This window comes from Lipophrys pholis (assembly GCF_963383615.2).
Source record: "Lipophrys pholis genome assembly, chromosome: 8".
In the NCBI taxonomy this organism is placed as follows: domain Eukaryota; kingdom Metazoa; phylum Chordata; class Actinopteri; order Blenniiformes; family Blenniidae; genus Lipophrys; species Lipophrys pholis.
The window spans coordinates 20,803,341-20,824,145 of record NC_137630.1 but is presented as its reverse complement, the minus strand read 5'-3'; the positions used below and the strand labels follow the sequence as shown (position 1 = coordinate 20,824,145).

General features: G+C 43.1%; 1 protein-coding gene across 5 annotated transcripts in view; it reads left to right on the top strand.

The window, feature by feature from the left end:
* LOC308113003 (uncharacterized protein) overlaps positions 1 to 20,805 on the top strand; it is a 42,222-nt gene that overhangs the window by 16,889 nt on the left and 4,528 nt on the right. Inside the window, exons 2-7 of one of the 5 annotated variants that reach the window (XM_080468868.1) lie at positions 14,419 to 14,639; positions 16,120 to 16,174; positions 16,331 to 16,418; positions 16,537 to 17,009; positions 17,894 to 18,058; positions 18,452 to 18,613. In XM_080468868.1, the coding sequence (XP_080324994.1) occupies positions 14,506 to 14,639; positions 16,120 to 16,174; positions 16,331 to 16,418; positions 16,537 to 17,009; positions 17,894 to 18,058; positions 18,452 to 18,613 (1,077 nt within the window). In that variant the 5' untranslated portion in view covers positions 14,419 to 14,505. Of the gene's footprint in view, positions 1 to 14,418; positions 14,640 to 16,119; positions 16,175 to 16,327; positions 16,419 to 16,536; positions 17,010 to 17,893; positions 18,059 to 18,451; positions 18,614 to 20,805 lie in introns of all 5 variants that reach the window. The other 4 variants (XM_080468867.1, XM_080468866.1, XM_080468870.1 and 1 more) reach the window with 4 other exon arrangements.

The window sequence follows — 20,805 nt, the reverse complement described above, 5'->3', positions numbered from 1 at the left end:
ATACGATTGTTATAGTTGGGATTCATTGTCAACAAACGTTACCTTGTACTACAAAAAAAGAAAGATAAAAAAACCTCTTCTTGCACTAGTTGGATAGTTTTAATTGGAAACAACTGGCAAGTCTTTATATATATTCTGTAACTGTCTGGTGGTTTTATCTTTGATACTTAATAATTTTGGTTTCTAAAAGATGTGTTTTTACGAAACTGAGTGTGTTGACTTATTTGTTTTTCGGACAATTAGGCAAAAGTAATGTCGGGAAAAGGCATCCCCCCCAATCCACAGATTTTTGCTGGCGTAGCATCCCCACAAAAGTCCTCTGGCGCCCCCTGGGGGAGACCCATCCCCTACCTTTTAAATACAACTTCATTGTCACTTTGTGTAACAGGATGAAACATTTAATTCCCTCAGAAATGTGTTGTACATCTTCAGTGCTGACTTTGATGGTGTCACTGATGCATAAACAGTAAGATCTATTTTTACAGTTCCATTGTAGTGACAGCATCTTTGGAGATTACCGAAGCTGTTTCAGTCCGTCTAACTGGTGTTGCTGGTGGAGCTGAAGGATTGCGAGTGCCTAGATAAAGACGGACCTGATGTGAATCAGCTCCGAGGCCTGGCGCATGCTCTCCATGAGAGCGACTCCCAGGAGCCCTTTGAAGCAATCTGAACGGTGACATGACAAAGCTGAGGGAGCAGAATCACAGCAAACTGACAAATAAGGCCAAATCTGACAGGCGAATCCTCCGAGCAGCTCCACAGTGTGACAGATTCTTCAGCAGAGGCGAGCCAACGCCCTCCACAGCAGCGCCGCTTCCGATTGCTATTTCATAACACTACAGTAGTGATGATCACATCGGCGGAATGTGGGTTGTGATAATGAGCCGTGTGCCACGCGTCTCATCCAGATGAGGGTTACTGTACAGTAATGGTGTAAAACCAAGGTAAACGGTGAGTTTAACAGGGACAGGAAGCTCTCCGTGTGTGGGGCGGTAACACGGGCATGAGGGTAGATGTAACCAGCTGTTGGGTCTGAAAGCTCAGAGCTCCGTTATGAGGAGACAGCAGCAGATTAAACAGCAATCCCACTGATCCAGCCCACACACTTACATCCCTCACTCCCCCTCCCCCTCATACACACCCACATTCATCACGCCGAGGAGGTCCCACCATGACTGACCACTTTATCTTCTGTTCAGGCCAGTGAAGGTAAAGAGATCTGGCCTGTGCATGTGACAGCCTGCTGCCATAATAGGTAACAAACCGGGAAAGAGAAGCAGGACGACACAAGGGGAGGCTGAAAGTGTGAGGTTAAATCTGGGGCAAGCTGTCCCGCGCTGGACGGGCTGATGAGGAGAGACGTTGGGACTATCTCCGCATTATCAAGACACTAGAAATAGTAAGAAACGATGGCAGGACGTAGTATGCACAGAAATGTTACTTCCTGGTGTCATCGTGTCGCTATAACAGTGTGTGCATGTATTTGACAGCGCGCTTGCGCTAGCATTTAATGCTGCAGCCTGCAGGAGATTCAGCAACAGTGAAGAAGCCAGCCTCATGCCATCGGTCTTTGCTCGCTCTGTTTTTTACAGGGCTAAGAGTCTTTAGTGTGGAAATCGTCATTAATCTGCTCTGTGCAGACAAGTCAGACAGCGCAGGGAATATCACAACATGTAGAGAAGAGTCTCAGTGGATCATTTGAAATCCTGTTTGGATGTTTCACTACATTGCAGCTGAGAGATTGAGCCGCTCCTGGTCCCGCTTTTCTGCATCTGTCTCACCCATTCTTTTGTTCTGGTGTTTTCCTCTCCTCTTTTTTCAGACATTCTCACTGTGACTTCTTTTTCTCCAGTCTGCCTCTCTCTCTCTCTCTCTCTGTCTCTCGCTTCTCGTCTTTTTGGTGCCAGCTGGGGGATTGGGAGGGTTCCTCCAAATTGGCACACAGATGAATAATGCATCTAAAGCAAAAGCAGAGAGCTGGGGTTGGATATATCTGTCTGTCAGACTCTTTCTCTGTATTACAGTTATGTTGGGAGTTAGGCTGATACTTCTGACAAGAAAAAGAGACGTTTGTCCCTCTTCCCATTTACTTCCCCTTCTGTCATTAACTCTTTTATTCCCAGGTAATGTGAGCGTGCACAGTCGCAGAGCGCTGTTGGTATCAAGCCACTTGCACACGGTGCAAAAGAGTCTTGGATTTTGGAAGTTTTTTTCGATGAAGCTCCCAGTTTCTGCTTCAACACATGCATAATGCATGCATGGTATTTTGATAGCATTTGATTCTGTATGGCTATATGTGTGTGTGTGTGTGTGTGTGTGTGTGTGTGTGTGTGTGTGTGTGTGTGTGTGTGTGTGTGTGTGTGTGTGTGTGTGTGTGTGTGTGTGTGTGTGTGTGTGTGTGTGTGTGTGTGTGTGTGTGTGTGTGTGTTGTTCTTTCTATTCCCTAACTGCTGGGTTAAAAAGCAAACTGCACTCGTGAGCATAAGCTCATAGAAGAACCATCATTAAAGTAATGAGCAGGAAGTTAGCACTGGAGTCAACCATAAACAGGGAGAGAGGGAGAGAGGGAGAGAGAGAGAGGGAGAGAGGGAGAGAGGGAGAGAGGGAGAGAGAGAGAGAGAGAGAGAGAGAGAGAGAGAGAGAGAGAGAGAGAGAGAGAGAGAGAGAGAGAGAGAGAGAGAGAGAGAGAGAGAGAGAGAGAGAGAGAGAGAGAGAGAGAGAGAGAGAGAGAGAGAGAGAGAGAGAGAGAGAGATCCCCCAATCCCATAAGAATAAACCTTAAATCCTGAATGTTGCTTCTGACTCATTCTGCTTAATTAAGTCAAGTCAAGTGAGAGGAAAATGGGGTCTTGCCTTCCCTCAGTCTGTAGGATCAGCACTATACTGTATTTGCGGCTTATGAAGTCTCTCACTGGAACTGTCCTCTATGCACTCAGAAAGCAGAGTTAGAACAAATTATATCCAGTCTATTCCTCCTATGTTTCTTAGCTTGACCCACACAGGGTTTTTACACATGGAAACTCTCTCTCTATCTCTCTCTCTCTCTCTCTCTCTCTCTCTCTCTCTCTCTCTCTCTCTCTCTCTCTCTCTCTCTCTCTCTCACACACACACCTCCCATCAGGTCTTAAATTTACATACACATCAAGGGTAAATGCTCCTATTCAGCAATGACTTTCTGCTTATGTACGCTAACAGCTTCATTTATCACACTTTATCATTAAGCCCCCATTTATGGTAGAAGCTATCTGCCGAACACATCCGGCACTCAGTGGTTACGATATACCACAAATCAAAAAAAACAAAAACAAAGAAATGTGTAGAGCAACCTTTGGGATTTTCTTTGTTGTATCGTGGTGGAAAGATTTCACCTTGCGACAAAGGATGAAGCAAACAACGGAAATGTCAAAAACCTGTGTAACTCTAAAAATAAAAAAACGACTGAAGGGTTGCCATTTGAGGGCATCATAAGCAGTGGATGGGGTGTGGAACAGATAAAACAAACTGTGCTTCATACCCAACAGCAACCGGAGCTGAGCTGCCAGCTGTCCTCTGCGGAGAATAGAGAGGAGAGGGGATCTTTGTAAATGTTTGCCTATTTAACTATTTAACCCTCAAGAAACCCTCAAGATTGTGATTGGTTTTCCCACCCCATATTCAAAACAGAACAAACAAGGAGAGGCTTTGTACCAGGTCCTGAACATGTCCGGCTGCACCCATATTAGACAGTCTATAATATATTTACTTATCAATAAGACAATGATTGTCCGGACAATCAGGGTGGAGGGGGTTAGCACCATTCAAAATATCTGTTAAGAACCAAGTTTGGCCTTATTGTGCAGCAGTTTGCATGTTACAGGTGCATTTTCCACACGGGCCTCACACAGTCCTAAAAACATGCATTTGAGGTTCATTTATGAGTCTTACAATTCTCAGTAGTTGTGATAGTGTGAGTGTGTGATTGTGTGTTGGTGTGTCTATGTTCGGCTGGTGACCTGCAGAGGTTGTACCCTGCCTTCACCTCCAGTCGTGCAATATTATTCAATCAAAAATGAAAAGGATAAATACATTATCGAATATCGGGTAGGAAATACATCAAAAGGAGAGCAAATAAAGTCAAACAGTCTGAACAGTTTTCATCATTCCGTGTGGCCCTTCCTCAACTATGAATAATTAATGTAAAAATCTGTTCAGCTTTCAATGTTTTCTCGTGTTGTATGAGCATGTTGTGTTTTTTTTCTGCTTGGACTTCCTCCAGACACCCCCACCAGGTTCACACAGGTGATTTTTGAGTCTGTATATTGCAGCTTCGTTCCTCTGGACGGCTTTAAAAGGCCCACATTTACCTTATACATGCTTGAGTTAATGTCAATAGAGCTGGAGTGAGTCCCAGCAGACAATAGGTGAACAGCCTGTAAAAGTTACCAGGCCATTACAGAGGTGGAGAATTATATCTAACCTATTTACAGTCACCAGTTAACCTAATAAACATGTCTCTGGAACACGGAGGTAACATTGAATGAAAATACTGAGACCAATAAATCACAAGTCTCTTCTTGCTCTGATAAACCCTGTAACAAGGTGCTTTTGTTTAAATCTTTTCTCTGTAAGTTCCATTAGCAAGCAGTTTGTCAGGTCTCCTTCTGTGTCTGTATAAAGTGTGTGTGTTTTACCCGTTTTGTCTTTTCCTGTTTTATTTTGATACTCACCTGCACGCCTCTCCTTCCTGCCTGCCCTGTCCCGTGTGTGATTGCTCCTCATGTAATTGATCTTCTCATCTTTTGAGACTTATTGCTCATGTTTTTGGACTTCTTTTCGGATCAACCTGTCCGGGTACCTTCGCTTGGTTTGTGTTAAAACCTGCTTTGAAAATAAAACGTTTTGAACTTTACACTCTGCGTTCGTGTCTGCATTACGGGTTCCTCCAGTGATCCGTGATAATTATAGATAGATCTTCACAAATACTCCTCAAACAGTGCCAGATTGGATCTTCAATACTAATTTGTTGCTCTTGTGTGGGTGTTTACAGCAGCAGGGTGGTGTATGTTCAGCAGCTATGACTCCAAGCTAAGTTTGAAATGCAGGAAAACATCAATGAGAAGAGCATCAACATCAAAATGATCATATATACAGTAGCAGTGTTTTTTTTTTTTAATTTAGCACAAACTCCTGCCACTCAATACTTCCACCCGTTAAGCTTTTAGTTGACTCCAGATCACGTTTGTTCAGCATGTTACAATCCTTCGATCTGTTAGCGTCGGACCGTTTGTAACAGGTCACTTTAGGATCGACGTTAAAATGCAAACTGACTCTCTTAAGTGTCTGTAAATCTGAGACCTGAGTGGGTTAAGCTGTCTCTGTACCTCCCTCATCCTTCTCCTTATTACTTCTGCCTCCCCATCACTCCATGTTGTTATGCACAGTGCAGCAGTTCCCAGCGGGGCTGCAGATTGAAACGGACATGATGTGATTTCTCATCTCCTCTGAACTTGCTTTGCAGTGTTCGGCAGACATGTTGTCCTCTACACTCCCCTCTTTCATTTCTTCTGTCGCTCTTTCCATTGGTGCCGCTCATCCCTGTCGGCTACGTGTGACCGATCTTCAGATAGTGTGATTGACTGGTTCGGAGGCGCGAACAGGGGCGACTGTTTCTACAGGTTGATATACTGATAAAATTATTTTTAATATTTCACCCTTATTGAGCCTTACGCTCCTTAATATACAACCATAGACACACTTATATGCTGTAATTCTCATACAGCGACACCCCATTGTTGCGGCTGATAATAATCACTTAGTTTGATTCGTCCTAATGTGAGGAAAGCTCCACGCACCATCGTGACAGGAACACACCGTCCTTGTCCGGCTTCAATTACCACAATTGCATAAACACTGGCTTTGTTAATCCAGTGCAGAGAAGGAAAAGGTTTTTGTCGAGTCTTTATATGATAAGTGTTAGCAGCTTAAGCTCGGAGACGCACGGGACAGTGACCAGATCCGCGCGAATGTGGAATTAGGGAGAAACTGGACTGCTTGCGGGAGAAAACAAAGTCATTTACTGTGCAGAAGTTTTGGACAAGAGTGACAGAATGCTGCAAAGTGAGAACGCTCTTAAAGGTTGAGGTGTATCACTTTGACATGATGCGAAAAGAATGAAGAAAAGAGAAATCAGTATATGGTGTTAACCCACTCTTTTAACAGGTCCTGGGTGGATTCAGATCTTAATCGTTCTGTCTCTTCATGGAATGGAAACAGCCTCCTTGACGGTGAGATGCAGCCTGTGTGCAAGTTTAACTAGTACGTAACACCAGGATTCGTCTTTTAAACCCTCCGATAGTTCTTAATAATGTTGCCGCCATGATCGAGATTATTGTCCAGTGAATCTGGAACCAATCAGAGATTATCTTGTTGGAATTGCTTGACAGAATTGTAGAGGTTTTTTTTTAAAGATATTCCTCAGACTTTAGCAGAGCACTCTATCGTGGGAAATCTGTTGTGGACAGTCGTGGTATTAGATGTCATTGAGAAGATCCTTTAAAGTCGAGTCAGCCGTGTAATGTGATGTGACAGCGGTGGAAACCAGGTTAAAAAAAGCCAAACTCTATAGGATTTCAAGAAAACGCTTGAACCGTGATATAAACTCCAAGAAAAAGCGTAGATAAAGAGCAGATTAAAAACAAACTTGGAAAACAAATAAAAATAAAGTCTGTTAAAACAATACAAACAATACAATTGCCTACAATTCTGAATTATAAAACAGAATAAAATACTTATATATGGTAGCATATGTGTTATTGTGTAATCTAACAGTTAAAGTATATTGTACTTAAAACAAATGTATTGCATCTGTTAAAATGATGTAAATGAACCTGTTCAGAAAGGTCTGTCCTGAGGTAGTTCAGGTACACACACACACACACACACACACACACACACACACACACACACACACACACACACACACACACACACACACACACACACACACACACACACACACACACACACACACACACACACACAGTAACAAAGAGGGCACAGGATGTTGCCACGATGGTAGATTGAGTGTTTCAATCTAATCGGGAAATCCTGGATGATCCGTCCTCTCTGATCACAGTGATTAAGATTACCTGGTGTAAAGTGACCACGGCTTCTAATCTGTAAATTCGTCAATGTGCCTCCTCCCTTCTTCTCTTCTTCAAATGTCTGCTTTATCTATTTGTAGTCTGCAGGAAACACGTAGTCACAGGTTGAACATGCAAACTCCACAAATAGCTGTAACCTGAACCAGGAACATTATTGTTTGTGAGGTGGCAACACTCACCACCAAACCCATTTGGATTCCAAATAAATAAATCCTCCTCTTTAAACAATAAAGGTAAGAAAATGATGATAAAGTCGAAGCTCACTGGCTTTTTCAGACTTGTTTCTTTTATTTCAGAATATACTAGGAAATGTAAACAGAAATAAACTAAAAACCCAAACAATTATAACTAAACAATGACAAAGTTCAGCGCTACATAGATCAGTCGATTGACATGAATTAACTACTTAAAAAAATACATAAAACACATGCGCTCACACACACACACACAGACACACACACACGTACTTTCTAACTTTCTCTAATTGCCGTCTCATTGTGCCGATTGTTCCAGTTTTTTCGTGCTGAGGTTTTGAAACTGCTCCTTTGTAACAGAAATGAAATAAAGATGTTTTTTTGGGGGGGGGGGGGTTTGCTGGTTGTGTGGAGGAATCAAAAGGCTCAGCAGTAATGTGTCATTCCTGAAACATTGTCTGCACCAACAATAGTTTGTTTTTGTAGTTTGAGTTGAAAGCGGTTCAAAGAGTGTTGTCTCCACTGGTTTCTAGAAACGACTAACTGGGACACAAAGACTCAAAGTTTTAAACTCGACCAATTCAGTCCTCTTCACCTCTTTTGTTTTAGGTTGGTGCTAAACTTTTATGAGACACACCATATCAAAACGGTCATCCATGCAACGCGCTGACTCCCAGTTTGATACAGTCCAAATCCAAATGTACAGCGAGTTTTATGTATGTAGGAAACTTTGAGGAGATGAATATTAGAAGGTACATTGAGATAAACCGCATATGGCGCTAACATATTTTATGTATTAATCTGAGGCAATATTTGTATTCTATCTGTCCACCAAAGAGAAAAAAATAATTTTTCTTTCATCGAGACAACTTATTTGGCATTTTCAGCTTGTTTCATATTTGTGAAACAAACAGTACATATCATGGAGGCCGGGGAAGCACATCAGATTATCTTTACTGGCGATCCCAGGAGGAAGCCAAATTGCACCGCCCCCATATATCGATATAATAAAGCCATATGGGTGTGAGGTACATTGATTTAGTTGTGATGGATGTCACTGTGTGGGGACAGTGCCAAAACAGGGACACTGTTTGATTGCATAACACAGATTTTGAGCTCTGATGTGCTGTTGACAAACACTGAGAGGATATAATGTATCCGCAATCAGCTGGCAGGAAATAGATCAGATTTTTTTCCCCCTCTTTTTTAGTAGTTTATCTTGCTTTAAATTTGTTTGTACTGTATATAGAACTTAGACAAATGTTGCTTGTTTCGCATTTCAGGAAACCAGACGAAGTCGGCTATGACTGTTTGCGATCCACCCGTAGACTATACAGACGAGACGGAATGTTAGAAATGTGGAGTTTGTGTTCGCAGTATCTCTTTTTGAGGAAAAATGATTTAAGTCCAAATCATAGGGAATCTAAACTATCACATAATACATTGACATTAATAATTGTGTATGAGAACGTGACTCAAAGTTTTCGATTGACCGCAGACGTCATCTCATGTCCTCCATCACCTTCTGATGATCTGACCAGGAAATCACACAAGCAACATGTTTGTCTTTAAAAGCACTTATTTCAATCATTTAAAATGATCTTTTTCTTTCATATCAAATATTAACATTTGAATGTCACCTCATTATATAGATTCAGCTTTTTATGTGTTGGTTAACACTGTAACTTGTAAATGGAGCTGTGTGGCTTTGTTAATCAAAATTGATATTCATTTTTAATATCTTATTATCCTCGGGGGAGGGGGGACTTTTTTCATTTTTTGACAGCACTGTGGACATTCTGCTCACATTGAGCCTCCTGGAACACGAAGAAAGGTTAGACGTTCACTGAGGGGATGTGTGAAATCTGCACCGTATGTAATACTGTGTCACTTTGTTGGGTGAGGAAAGGTGTGAGATAATTTAGTAATGTAGTTGTAGTTTTTGTATAAAATGGCTGATTTTCTTGGCGAAAGACTGGGCTTCTAGATGGAAAACTGTTATCACTCATGAATAACAGTTCACAGATGTTTTCAGTGAAACTGCCAGTGAAACGGTTGGAAAGGTGTCAAACACATTTTAGTTCAGGGGCCTTGTACGGACCAATTTCATCTTGACATGGCCGGTTTTGGCCCTCGAGCCTTATGTTTGACACCCATGTTATAAAAGGCTACTGGTAAAAGTGCTGCACAGACTGTGCGCCTATGTTTTGTTAGGGTAAGATATTGAATGTGTAGACATATTTTACAAACTTTTGACTTGATCCACTTTTTATTACTTCCATGTGTTTCAGTTTGGTATTTCCAGAGGCTCTCATGAAGCAACCTCAAGGAAAAAAAAACAACCAGTAACTTTAATTGTGCGTTGTTGTAAAAGAGCCCTGCCGAGGAACACATTGAGCAGCTGCGCAGATTTCCTAAATTTTAGATGACCGCAGGGACTCACCTGTGAAATGCTGAGGTTAACCTTAATATGCTTTATATACACTCAGCCTCCCTGAAGCCGCTCAGTTTATGCTTTGTGCAGCATTCAGCTCTGCTGGTATTGAAGTCAGTAAAAGCTCCCGTCCGCAGGAAGTTCAACCGACCTGTCCTGACGAGTCAGAGCATTAACAATTTATAGCTTGAGAGTCATGATGTAATCCACAAAATGTAAATAGAAATGTAAATTCCATCCCAGAAGCTGTAACAGAACCAGGTTACATTTATTTTTAAGCATTTAAAAAAGTGCCCCACTTTTCAAGCAGAGCTCCAAGAGATTCCAGTGTGGTGTTTGTACAGTCAAAAGCATTGTTCACAAAATATCTTTCTGCAAAAAAAATACATTCATTTTAATACAGGTAAAACAAAAAAAATATATATATATATATAAAATATATAAAACAATCATAAATCATGTAAGTGGATAAAAGTCACCTTCTTTTAGAGCTAATCTAAATGTGACAAGGCTGCCTGTCAGATATGTGATAAATGGACTCCTTAGAGAAAGTGAATTATCTTCTGTTAAAGCCAAACCGGGGAACTGAAGGCATACTGTAAGCCTCCACTTGTCTCAGGAACAGGGTTTTTTTTTTTTTTTGTTCACATGAAAAATTAGCTGATTTTCTTCTCAACAATCTATTTTAAGCAGTTGAAAGTAGAATCTATAATTAGCTTTTGTTGAGTAGATATTGCAAAATAACTGTGCTGCAGAGCCTGCCAGACATGATTTGAGGGCTGAAGAGCACGTTGACTTTTTATTACAAAGCAACGGTGTTATCTGAGGGGTCGTGTTAGATCTGCTGCATTTGCAGCTTGTTTGTAGTTACGTCCGCAGAAAAGAGCATAAGGTCATGCCAGTGTTGAACTTTGTTAGAGTAAAATGAAATGTGAGGCCAGTAGTAACTGTTGACACGATGTCAGTGAAAGGCATAAAACTGTCGTGTCAAAACACCTATTTTTTAGCATGGACGATTACAATGAGGGTTTTTTTCTTCTGTTGGGGAGTGGGGGTTCTGTCCTCCTTGTGGACACAAAGTTTACTGAAATAAACTCTTGAGTCCTCTCGAGGCTGTTCAGCAAAGCACATAGGTACAGCCGTTAGGTTGCAACACAAAAATCCACCAATCTACAAATTGCTCACAGGTGTGTGCGTGCGCGTGTGTGTATGTGTGTGTGTGTGCGTGCGTGCACACAGAGGAAACCTTCCACCCTGTGGTTGTGCTGCATCCTGCTCGCTGCTTCGCCAGCTCTGCTGCTTGCATCCGCCTCTCGGTGTGTCTTTGCAACTCTAACTTTGACCTCATTATCTCCATCGTTACCGCCCATATTTAGTGACTGCAGCGTTCGTCACCACCATCTTTATCTTGTGTTTATTTATCTTTATTGCCGTCGCAGCAGTGGCATCAGCAGGGCCATCGCCACCGTGCTCATCATTCTCAGTATGCCGCGTTCCGTCGCTGCCGTCATTTTATTCATAAAGCTGTGAAACCAAGACGGATGCCAGCATAAACACTCCTGCAGCCGAACTGTGTGTCAATGTTCAGCATGCTGCAGGGGTGTTGTGCACAAACTGCCCCCCCCCCCCAAAAAAGAAAATCTTGTTTCCCACTTGTGAGCTTCACATACTGTTAAGTATGCTGAGAGACATCTTGCATTGTGTTCACTGGCAGTTCAGAAATGCGCCCGTTGTATGTGTTTCTCCTCTGAATATTTCAGAAAGGGGGGGGCTGACAAAATGTAGGCAGAAGCAGACCGCTGATGACCTCCTTCTCATTGCCTTCTTTTTTTTTTCCCCTCTCGCTCCATACCCTCCCTCGCTCCCTCCCCGCGCTCCTCGCACATTCTCCCAGGCTTCCCCGCTATTTCTCTCACTGTCTTCATCATCCTCCGAGTCCCATCACTCGCTCCTCTCTCCTCCCTCCCCTCACTGTTTATCACACCCTCCCCTCCTCATTTCTCCTTCATGCTTTAAGTGTGCTCCCCTGTTTCTCTCCTTCTTCCCCCGCGTTCTTGCTTCGTCTCCCACCTTTCCTCTCCTTTCATCCCACTCATTTGCTCTTGTGTCTGATCACCCCTCTCTTACCCCTTCTCTTTCATTCAGTGTCTTCCACTCATTTCTCCTCACTGTGATGTGCTCTGCCTGCCTGCCTGCCTGCCTGCCTGTCTGTCTGTTCCAGAAAGGGCTGTCTGAGGCCTCGGCTCTGCTAATTCATTCGCTGTGCATCGCCTCACATATCTGCAGGGTCAGGCAGACAGACAGAGAGAGAGGAGGAGGAGGAGGAGGAGGAGGAGGAGGAGGAGAGAGAGTAGATCTGGAGGAAGAGGGAGAGGGACCAAGTAAAGAGGACATGGAAAAAAAAAATAAAGATGCAGCTTTATCTCGAAGAAACAGAAAGCTGAAGCCAGATCCGTTGCTGGTTTAGTCCACAATTTCTCTCTCACACATAACATATACAGTTGTATACAGCTTGGCATGACCTCCTTCTTCATACTGCTCACATTGTCATTTGAATTCCTGACGTTAAGGGTTATTTATGTCTCCTAATCTAATATTTTCCCCACATTGCTGCCATTGTGTATGTTTCCTGAGGAAAGCATTGTATATCTATCTATGTGAAATGTGCAGGGCAGTGAGGGCAGGTACAGACAACAGCTTGTAATCTCAAATATCTTGGGGCTGACAATTGTTAGCGAACAGAGCATCTGCTCGGTTCAGGTGACCTTTTGGAGTCTCCTGATTTCATTCTTCTGTTAAACTCTTTACGTCATTCAGTGAAAAGGGATCAGTTGATGAATATTCACATGAGTGACTGTAATAGTAAGTCAAAGTTTTTTTTTTTCATGGACTGAATTAATAATATGACCCACTTAGATGGTTGATTATAGGAGGTCAATTAAAACAGGGTCAAATGGATGTTTACAAGCAATGAAAACTTAACAGCCTCCAGATGGCATTTTCAAATTAGTAACAAAAGAATAGTGTTGTGTGCAAATGATGTAAGCATAAATGGTACAATTTAATTGTTTGGTTTATTGTTGGCATATTTACATACTTCTAAACCACACGAGCCTTAAACGTGAAACATTTCTCCACATGTGCGGACACAGCACGACTGCAGATTTGTCATTGCTGCGTTCATCAGGATTGGCATTGAAGCGTGTTTGTTTTAAAAAGCATGTTTTATATGACGTCTGATTTTCTTCACAGGTTAATTCAGTAGAGTAGCAGAACTGATTTTCATGTATGTGACTCACACGCGGTTCAGGTTTTGATTAGCTCACACATTTAGCTGAAGCTGCCGTCCCTGGTTACGAAGCTCTGACAACAATAACCTATCTGTATCAATAGTACCTTTACTGAAGTGGGGGTGAGAGACGTGTGATTGAAGGGGATTGATTACATAAAGTGTGTTGACGCTGTTCAAGCAGTGATATTTCAGGCAGTTGCATGTACAAAGCAATTGTTGTATGCTTGTAAATGTTAGGAATATGTGATCAAAGTTTGTCGGTGAGATACGATAACCACTTCCTTAACCGCATTTGCTATATTTCATTCTAAAATGGAAGTATCATAGCCAATATCCAAACCTGACTTTGTTAGTGTTTAAATCACCTTCAGTTAAGGTGTGTTGTGTTTTTAGTACTTATTAGTAAGGTGTGATGTCTTGTAAGCCCTCATATCACAAGGAGAAAGTTGCCTTCCCATTTTTTTTTTTTTTACATCGCCATGTTTCTTCAGGTAAATCAGAAAATCCGACTTATGGCTTAAGAAAGGATCACAAACTAAAATAGATGCTCGGATGGAAAAGGAGATGAGATCGTTACAATCTGCTCCTTGCCACTAATTCTGACACATTACGCCTATAAAAAGAGAAGCACATCAAGCAGCAAACACAGCATAAAGAAACCCTATAATTTTTAAATGATGGATGATGCATCCAAACTGTTTAGTGTAGGAAGAGCATGGAAATCGTGTTGATAAAAATGGGACTTGGGTTGATGGCGTAGCTGCACGTGGCGGGATGATCCCATCTGTGTGTCACAAAGGTAAACCCGCTTGAGATTAATGGCGAACATTGCGCAACCACTGCCAAATGTTTCGATGTATGAAGTATTATAAGTCTGTATTAGTGTTTGAAGATGTTCTGATTGGTTTCTTGTAGCACCAGTGAGTCGGGTCCTTCCACCAGGAAAGCACTTCTCCCGGGAGCTCAGTAAACTAACACGAGAGTCTCTCCGGCTAGTCAAATGAATGCTACGGTATCATTTGATCTTTTTTTAACAGCAAAAAGAGAGTATGATGAAACCGTTTTTGGCGTGCTCGTACTGGCTGCTTGCAAGGTGTTCTATTTTCTGTGCATTATTCTTCTGAGTCAAATATAGGCACTGATATGTCAGAAAGAGACAATGACAAAAAGCTAGAGGCAAACACACACACACACACACACACACATACACACACACACACACACACACACACACACCAGTCCTCCTCACCACTCATGCTCATTGCAGCATTTCCCCCCCCCCCACCCTTCCTTCGTTCCTCTCATGTCACTCACATGTGGTGTCCCTGCTCTCTTCCTGCTGCTGTGTCTTTGCAGGTTTACCTGAGCAGGCCTGAGCAGGCCTGAGCGTCAGAGTTTGAGCTTGAGCGAAAGTGAGGGAGGAGGTGAGACGAAGTGGGTGTCATGGACGACAACAAGGCAACAAACGGAGAAGACCTCAACACCTACCAAAACCTGCTGCTGCTGGGAGCCATCGCAGCGGCCTCGGCCTTCGTGGTCACCATCCTCATTGTTCTCGTCTGTGTCGGCTGCCAAAGGTAAGACAGTCCCACCACCTCCAATGTGAAGAAATGTCTGGAGCCAGAGTTGTGTCATCACCCGCTTTTTGTACCCTCCCAGATAATTCTCATAATTCTACTTCTTCTGAACTCTTCTCCTCCTTTCTTACTTTTTTTTCTTTCTTTCTTCCCCCCATCTGTGCACTCCGTCCCTTTTATCCCCTGCTCCGAGCGGTGTGGCAGTAATGAATGTTAATGGCCGCGAGTGTCAGATCAGATGAAATGATGTTTACAGGACACTGAGGAGACAGGCCAGAGTCAGAGCAGCCTCACGTCATCCCTCTGAAGCAAACTGCTCAGCAGGCAAAAGCAATGGACGCCCCACGACTGAAAAAGGATCAGACTCTCGAGCCAGGCAAGAGCAATAGAAGCAGCCAAGGCTTTTTTTTCAGCACCCTCGGGGACCAATCGGAGGCTGCACTGTGGCTTTGTTGCCATGGGATACACAGATAAGGATGTAGAGAAATGTCAAACCAGCTTGTGTCATGGCAATAAAGCCACACTATTGTTCCAATGTAAAGAATAATATACACGCTCTATGAAGGACGTGGTGGATCAGTGTTCAGTAGTTCACCGGTTCAAATCTGCTTTATCGAGCACAGATGCCGATTTCACTGATATTGATTTCCTTCTATTGATTTAGCAATACAGTGGTAAGTGTGGCTATTCTCATGTGATCTTGTCGTGTAATTTTCCTTTAACCCCCTCTTGTGCTGGGTTATTATGAACGTCTCCAATGGGAGGTCTCTTCACCTTCCCATGGTCCCCTTGGGCTATAATGGCCTTATGTTTGTACAAAGGACTGCACATAACTGACTGGAGGGGACATTATTTAGCTCCAGTAACACAAATATGACAATATCTGTCATTTTATGATGAGCTATATCTCGGGGATTGCTGTAGTATTTCTGTACCCCTTTGTAAAGGCTATTTATTGCTACATTCTGCACTCAGATCTCACATACAGTATCATGCGATGCAGATCTTCACCCTTCCAAGTGAGAGAAAACAGATGGAAAGAGGGTTCACACTTTTACACCCGCAGCAAGCAGCTTTTATTCTTCATACCTGATACCGTCACTCTCTCACCATATCAACTTTTTCCCATAGATACTGCCCCCTCCGGGGACCCGCGGTGGTGTGTAACAATACCACAGTTACAACTGTCTCTCTAAATGAATACCAAGTAGAAGTAAAAGAGAAGTATTGTGAAGCAAACAACAGAATACTAAGTCTTTGTCTTGAAGAGAAAATAAAACTCACTGAAGGTCATCCTCTGCTCTGGCTAAATCCTGAGTCACGCTCCATTCACTGTTTGACTGTGCTCGTGTTATCAACCAAGGACTTTTGTGCCCTACCACAGTTGGATGCTGATAGTATCTCTCCGCTCCGAGTGTGTCGATGTTCTCTTTTTGTCCACTGGCTTCTGTTGACCTTCCCCACTTTGATGTTGTGTCAGGAAAAGCAAGAGCAAGCACCCCCCAGCTGGAGATAAAGGGACATCTGTAAATATGGTGAGACATGCTTTCATTTTCCTTCTCAGCTCCCCCTCTTCCTCCCTGTCTACATCTATTTTTGTCCTGTTCCTTATTTCCTTCCATAGCACTTTGCGCGTGCAGATGCACCCGCATGCGCCTGTAATAACATGTCTGTATGTTGTGCGACAGCAGGGAACACTTCGGCATCCAAAACTGAACTCCATGAGCAAATCGGACACCAGGCTACACGAGATCAATCGCTTTCCCTGCAATGGAAACTGTGAGTGATGAATAACAGTTTGTTTGTCAATATTCATTATGCTACCCGGAGCCATTACAGTATTTCAGTCCTACTTTCTCGTTCCCCTTCCTCTCCATCCTCCTCCTTATCTGTGCAGCAGTTAGTAAGAGCCGTCCAGCCAGCATGGACCTCCTGCTTCTGCACAGTCGGCGCTCCCAGACAGACCTGAGGCCCTCCCACGGACGCCAGCTCCCCCAGATTCCCACCAGCCCCCAGGGCTCTGGCCAAGGAGGAGGAAATGGGGAAACGGGCAGTGACGGAGGTGTTGGAGGAGGAGGGGGTGGAGGAGGAGGAGGGGGAGGAGGAGGGGGAGGAGGAGGGGGAGGAGGAGGAGGAGGAGGAGGGGAAATCAGAGACCACACCTACACTGAGGTGGGTCTGCGCAACAATCCTACACCCACCCACTACCTGGACGACGGCCTGTATGAAAGCGTGGGTGTCCGGGAAAGTGACGTGGGCCCCAAGGTGCAGTCTGCCCCACCAACCACATCTACCAACACCCCAGCTTCAGCCAGAGCCACGCAGAGCCCCACGGCTCCTGTCAACGGCGGCCGTAATGGAAATGGGAATGTAAGTACATGCGAGTATGTATATAATTGTCAAGCAAAACATGGGAATAAATTTTCATCCATCCTCTAATCCACTTCATCTAAAACAACAAATAACACCTGATGGTAAAAGTGAAGGTCGGTTACGCCCTGGACAGCTCACCAGTCTATCAATGGAAAAACACAGAAAGACCCACATTCACCCCGACAGACAATTTAACTTTGAAAACAGGTTTCTGGACTGTAACAGAAAACTGGAGCACTTTGAGAAAGCTATGCAGACACAGGAGAACATGCTTACTCCACAGTAAAAGCTCAACCTGGCATTGAACTAGAGACCTTCTCCCTATGAGGGGAACGTACTCGCCACTACACCTCTGTGCAACCTCGATTAGTATGACCTCTTTGAACTCTGGGGACTACTCCTGCATTTCTCCCCTTGACTCCACCTGTCTGTCCTCAGACTGAGCTCTTTTAGTTCCTCTGTTCTCACACTCTGGAATTCACTCAGTACATCCGCACAATAATTCCTTCAAATATTGTCTAGAAACCACAATTACTTTTTTGCATTTCTTGTTCTACATTAGGATGGACTATCTATTGCTTGTCATTTGGCGTTATCATTATTGTTGATGTGATGTGATATGTCACACCGATACTCTGGCTTTGGCTCCTGCGCCCTGCAACCCAAGCAGAAGAGATTATGGATGGATAATATTATTGTGATATTATGACATCCAAAATCTGTTTGAAAGTATAACATATATGCTTCTATTGTCTGTAAATTACATTAATCATTGACCCATTAAAGCTGCAAATTTAGGGTTGAATAATAATGACACTTTTTTGTTTTCAGAATTCTAGATTCTAATTTCTATATTGTTTTTCTTCACATATTTTTTGAAGGGTGGAAGAGGGAACGGGAGAGGTAACGGCGCTATCAACGGACCAATGGCAGGAAGAAGTAACGGGGCGAGCGGGGCCACCAGGTCCCCACTGTCTTCTGTTAATTCACTGGCCATTCAAGAGCCATCTGGAGCCGAGTACGCATCCATACGAAAGTTCAGAAAAGTAAGTACAATTGTATGTTTTTCCCCCTGAATGAAAGTCTTCCAGATGATGCTTGCTGAAGTTCCCCTTCTAATAGATTTCTATCCACAGTGTCCTAAGAGTTTGTATGTTATGTTAGTGGCTAACACAATGGTTGTAAAAAAAAAAAAAAAAAAAAGTCCCTATCTGGCTCTGATTTGTAGGATGATTCGTCAGCACTACATATACAATATTTCCCTCTCCTATGTGTGCTATTTAGAGAGGTAAGATAAGATCAATAAACAACGACCCACTGACAGTCCTGGTACGCCTCTCACTGGCACCAGAAGTTCAAAAATACTTTTTCTCTAGAGGTTTGTTTTCTCACTGAAAGCTTTGAATATAATGTTTTGAATGCTGATTCAAAACCCCAAGGTTGACAAGATAAACAGGAAGGAAAATAACGGAGCCGACAGCCAGTCAGACAGCCAATCGAGCGTGAGTGATTCACCCTCTGCTGCTCCTCCTCCGCTGCATCGCAGTCAGGAGTTTCCACGCAAACCACTGGAACCATTTCACCTGCACTCCTTCCCAAAGGTACTGGAATCACTGGATCAATATGCTCTGTATTAACCTGGCATGACATACGGTGTTACCTCAGCAGCTGCCTCTCTGAGCTGTAAGTCTGCTTCTGTACCACCAGAGGGCGCTATGCACAAACAAACTGCTGTTTTACGTCAACTCCTCTTCATACCAAGAAAGTAATGTGAGGAGTAGACATTTGATGGATATAATTCACAATTTCCATAATTGCCAAACTTGAGAAGCTCCTTCCTGTTCAATGTTTTTCAGTTTTACCTGAATGTTTTAACCACTTTAAATGAGCTGAATGTGCCCGGTGGGATGGTATATAGGCACAAAGCAGTTCTGGAGGGGAAACAGAAGGACAATGATCGGATGGTGATCAGCTTTTCCTGTGGGTTTACTGGCACACACGTTTGTTTTTCATGAATGTGTGTTTGGCAGACCATAAAACAACAGACTTTTTATGTGTAATTTAGGGAGATTGATGTGGTTGTTAAAGTATTTTATCCTAACTGTGGCTGTCAGCCGAGTTGTTGACTTATACTTTTAATCTGTGCATGGTAAATCCGTGTGTGTGTGTGTGTGTGTGTGTGTGTGTGTGTGTGTGTGTGTGTGTGTGTGTGTGTGTGTGTGTGTGTGTGTGTGTGTGTGTGTGTGTGTGTGTGTGTGTGTGTGTGTGTGTGTGTGTGTGTGTGTGTGTGTGTGTGTGTGTGTGTGTGTGTGTGTGTGTGTGTACTTCCAACACCCCTTTGCACTGTGCTGCTCAGCATGGTATTAAAGACTGGAAGGATAGATTATGTAAGAGCCTGGCAGGCTGCCCAGCTGCCTTGCCTCTCTCTCTCTCTCTCTCTCTCTCTCTCTCTCTCTCTCTCTCTCTGTGTATACTCCTGTTGAATCTATCAGCGAGCCCATCAAGAAACAGCTCACAGGTAGCCAGCAGACAGTGTGAGGATAAATATCTTTTCACATATTTACTCTGCCCCGACTTCTATTACTCTCACTGCGCAGGAGGAGCATATAAAAGTTTAATCATTCTTGGTCGCAGGCGCACACAACGCGACACACTCTCTAATTGGCTACTAATTGGTTTTGATCACCTGCAGGCATACAGATTTTTGGAAATATCAGTTTTTGGCTTCGTGATTGTTTTATTGCCATCATTTCTGCATTCGATATTCATGTTTTTGATTCCTCAGCAGAGGAATTTGTTCGGTACAAAAACTTTAGCTATTTCTATGCTGAAGTAAAGTGGTAGAATACGTTGGAGTATCAGTACTTTACTGTGTTGATCGATCTCATTTTCAGTATTTTCTGTGGGGCAGACATTAGAAAAATTAAATCAACCGTTAACATTAAAATTGCTGCTTATAGGATTTCGCGTTAATTGCACATTTACACTGCTTCTGTTGTCTGGAAGTACTTTATTCTGTTAATTATCAAATTCACTCAGTCATGCATACACTCACATTCCAATGGCAATGCAATGTGCTTGGCCTCCTGTGGAAAGGATTTGGACATATTGATCAAACCTCCAACCAAGACAAACTGTGTGGAAAGACCAGACGAGAGAGAAACGGGTCAAACCTGGGAGGAAATGTGCCTATTGAATGTGATGTCTGTGACAGGAAGAACAAGGAGCCGCACAGCTAAACGTGAACCTGGCGACAGTGACAGTGTAGCAGCAGCTTTTCTGAGGGGAAATGTTTGATGTTGGCTCAAAAGAAAAGAAACAGTTGGAGAAATGTGCTTCTAAAGAATGAATGTTCATGCTTAGAGTTCATTTCAAAGCCTGTACTTTTTGATTGTACTCCTGTGAAGCAGCTGAAAAAATGTGTGTACTGCTGCCTCACCTACACATTTTGAATCGTCCATGTAGAGGTCAGATTTGTCATATTGTCCCTAAAATCACCAGCAGCTTTAATGGAAGTTGGGTTTTGGCAGCATCATCAGTGTGTCAGTGGGTCTGTCTGTCATAAGGATATTCTTTTCAGTGAAGCCTTATAGAGCAGTTTGTCAAAGAAAAAGACGTAACTGAATCACTGACTGAGGAGACATCAGAGTGATGTTGGTGTTCTCAAACACACACAGAGACAGACAGGCAGACACACACACACAAACGCACGCACGCACGCACACACACACACACACACACACACACACACACCTTGCGCAATATGGTGACCGTTCACCTAATAAATTCTTGT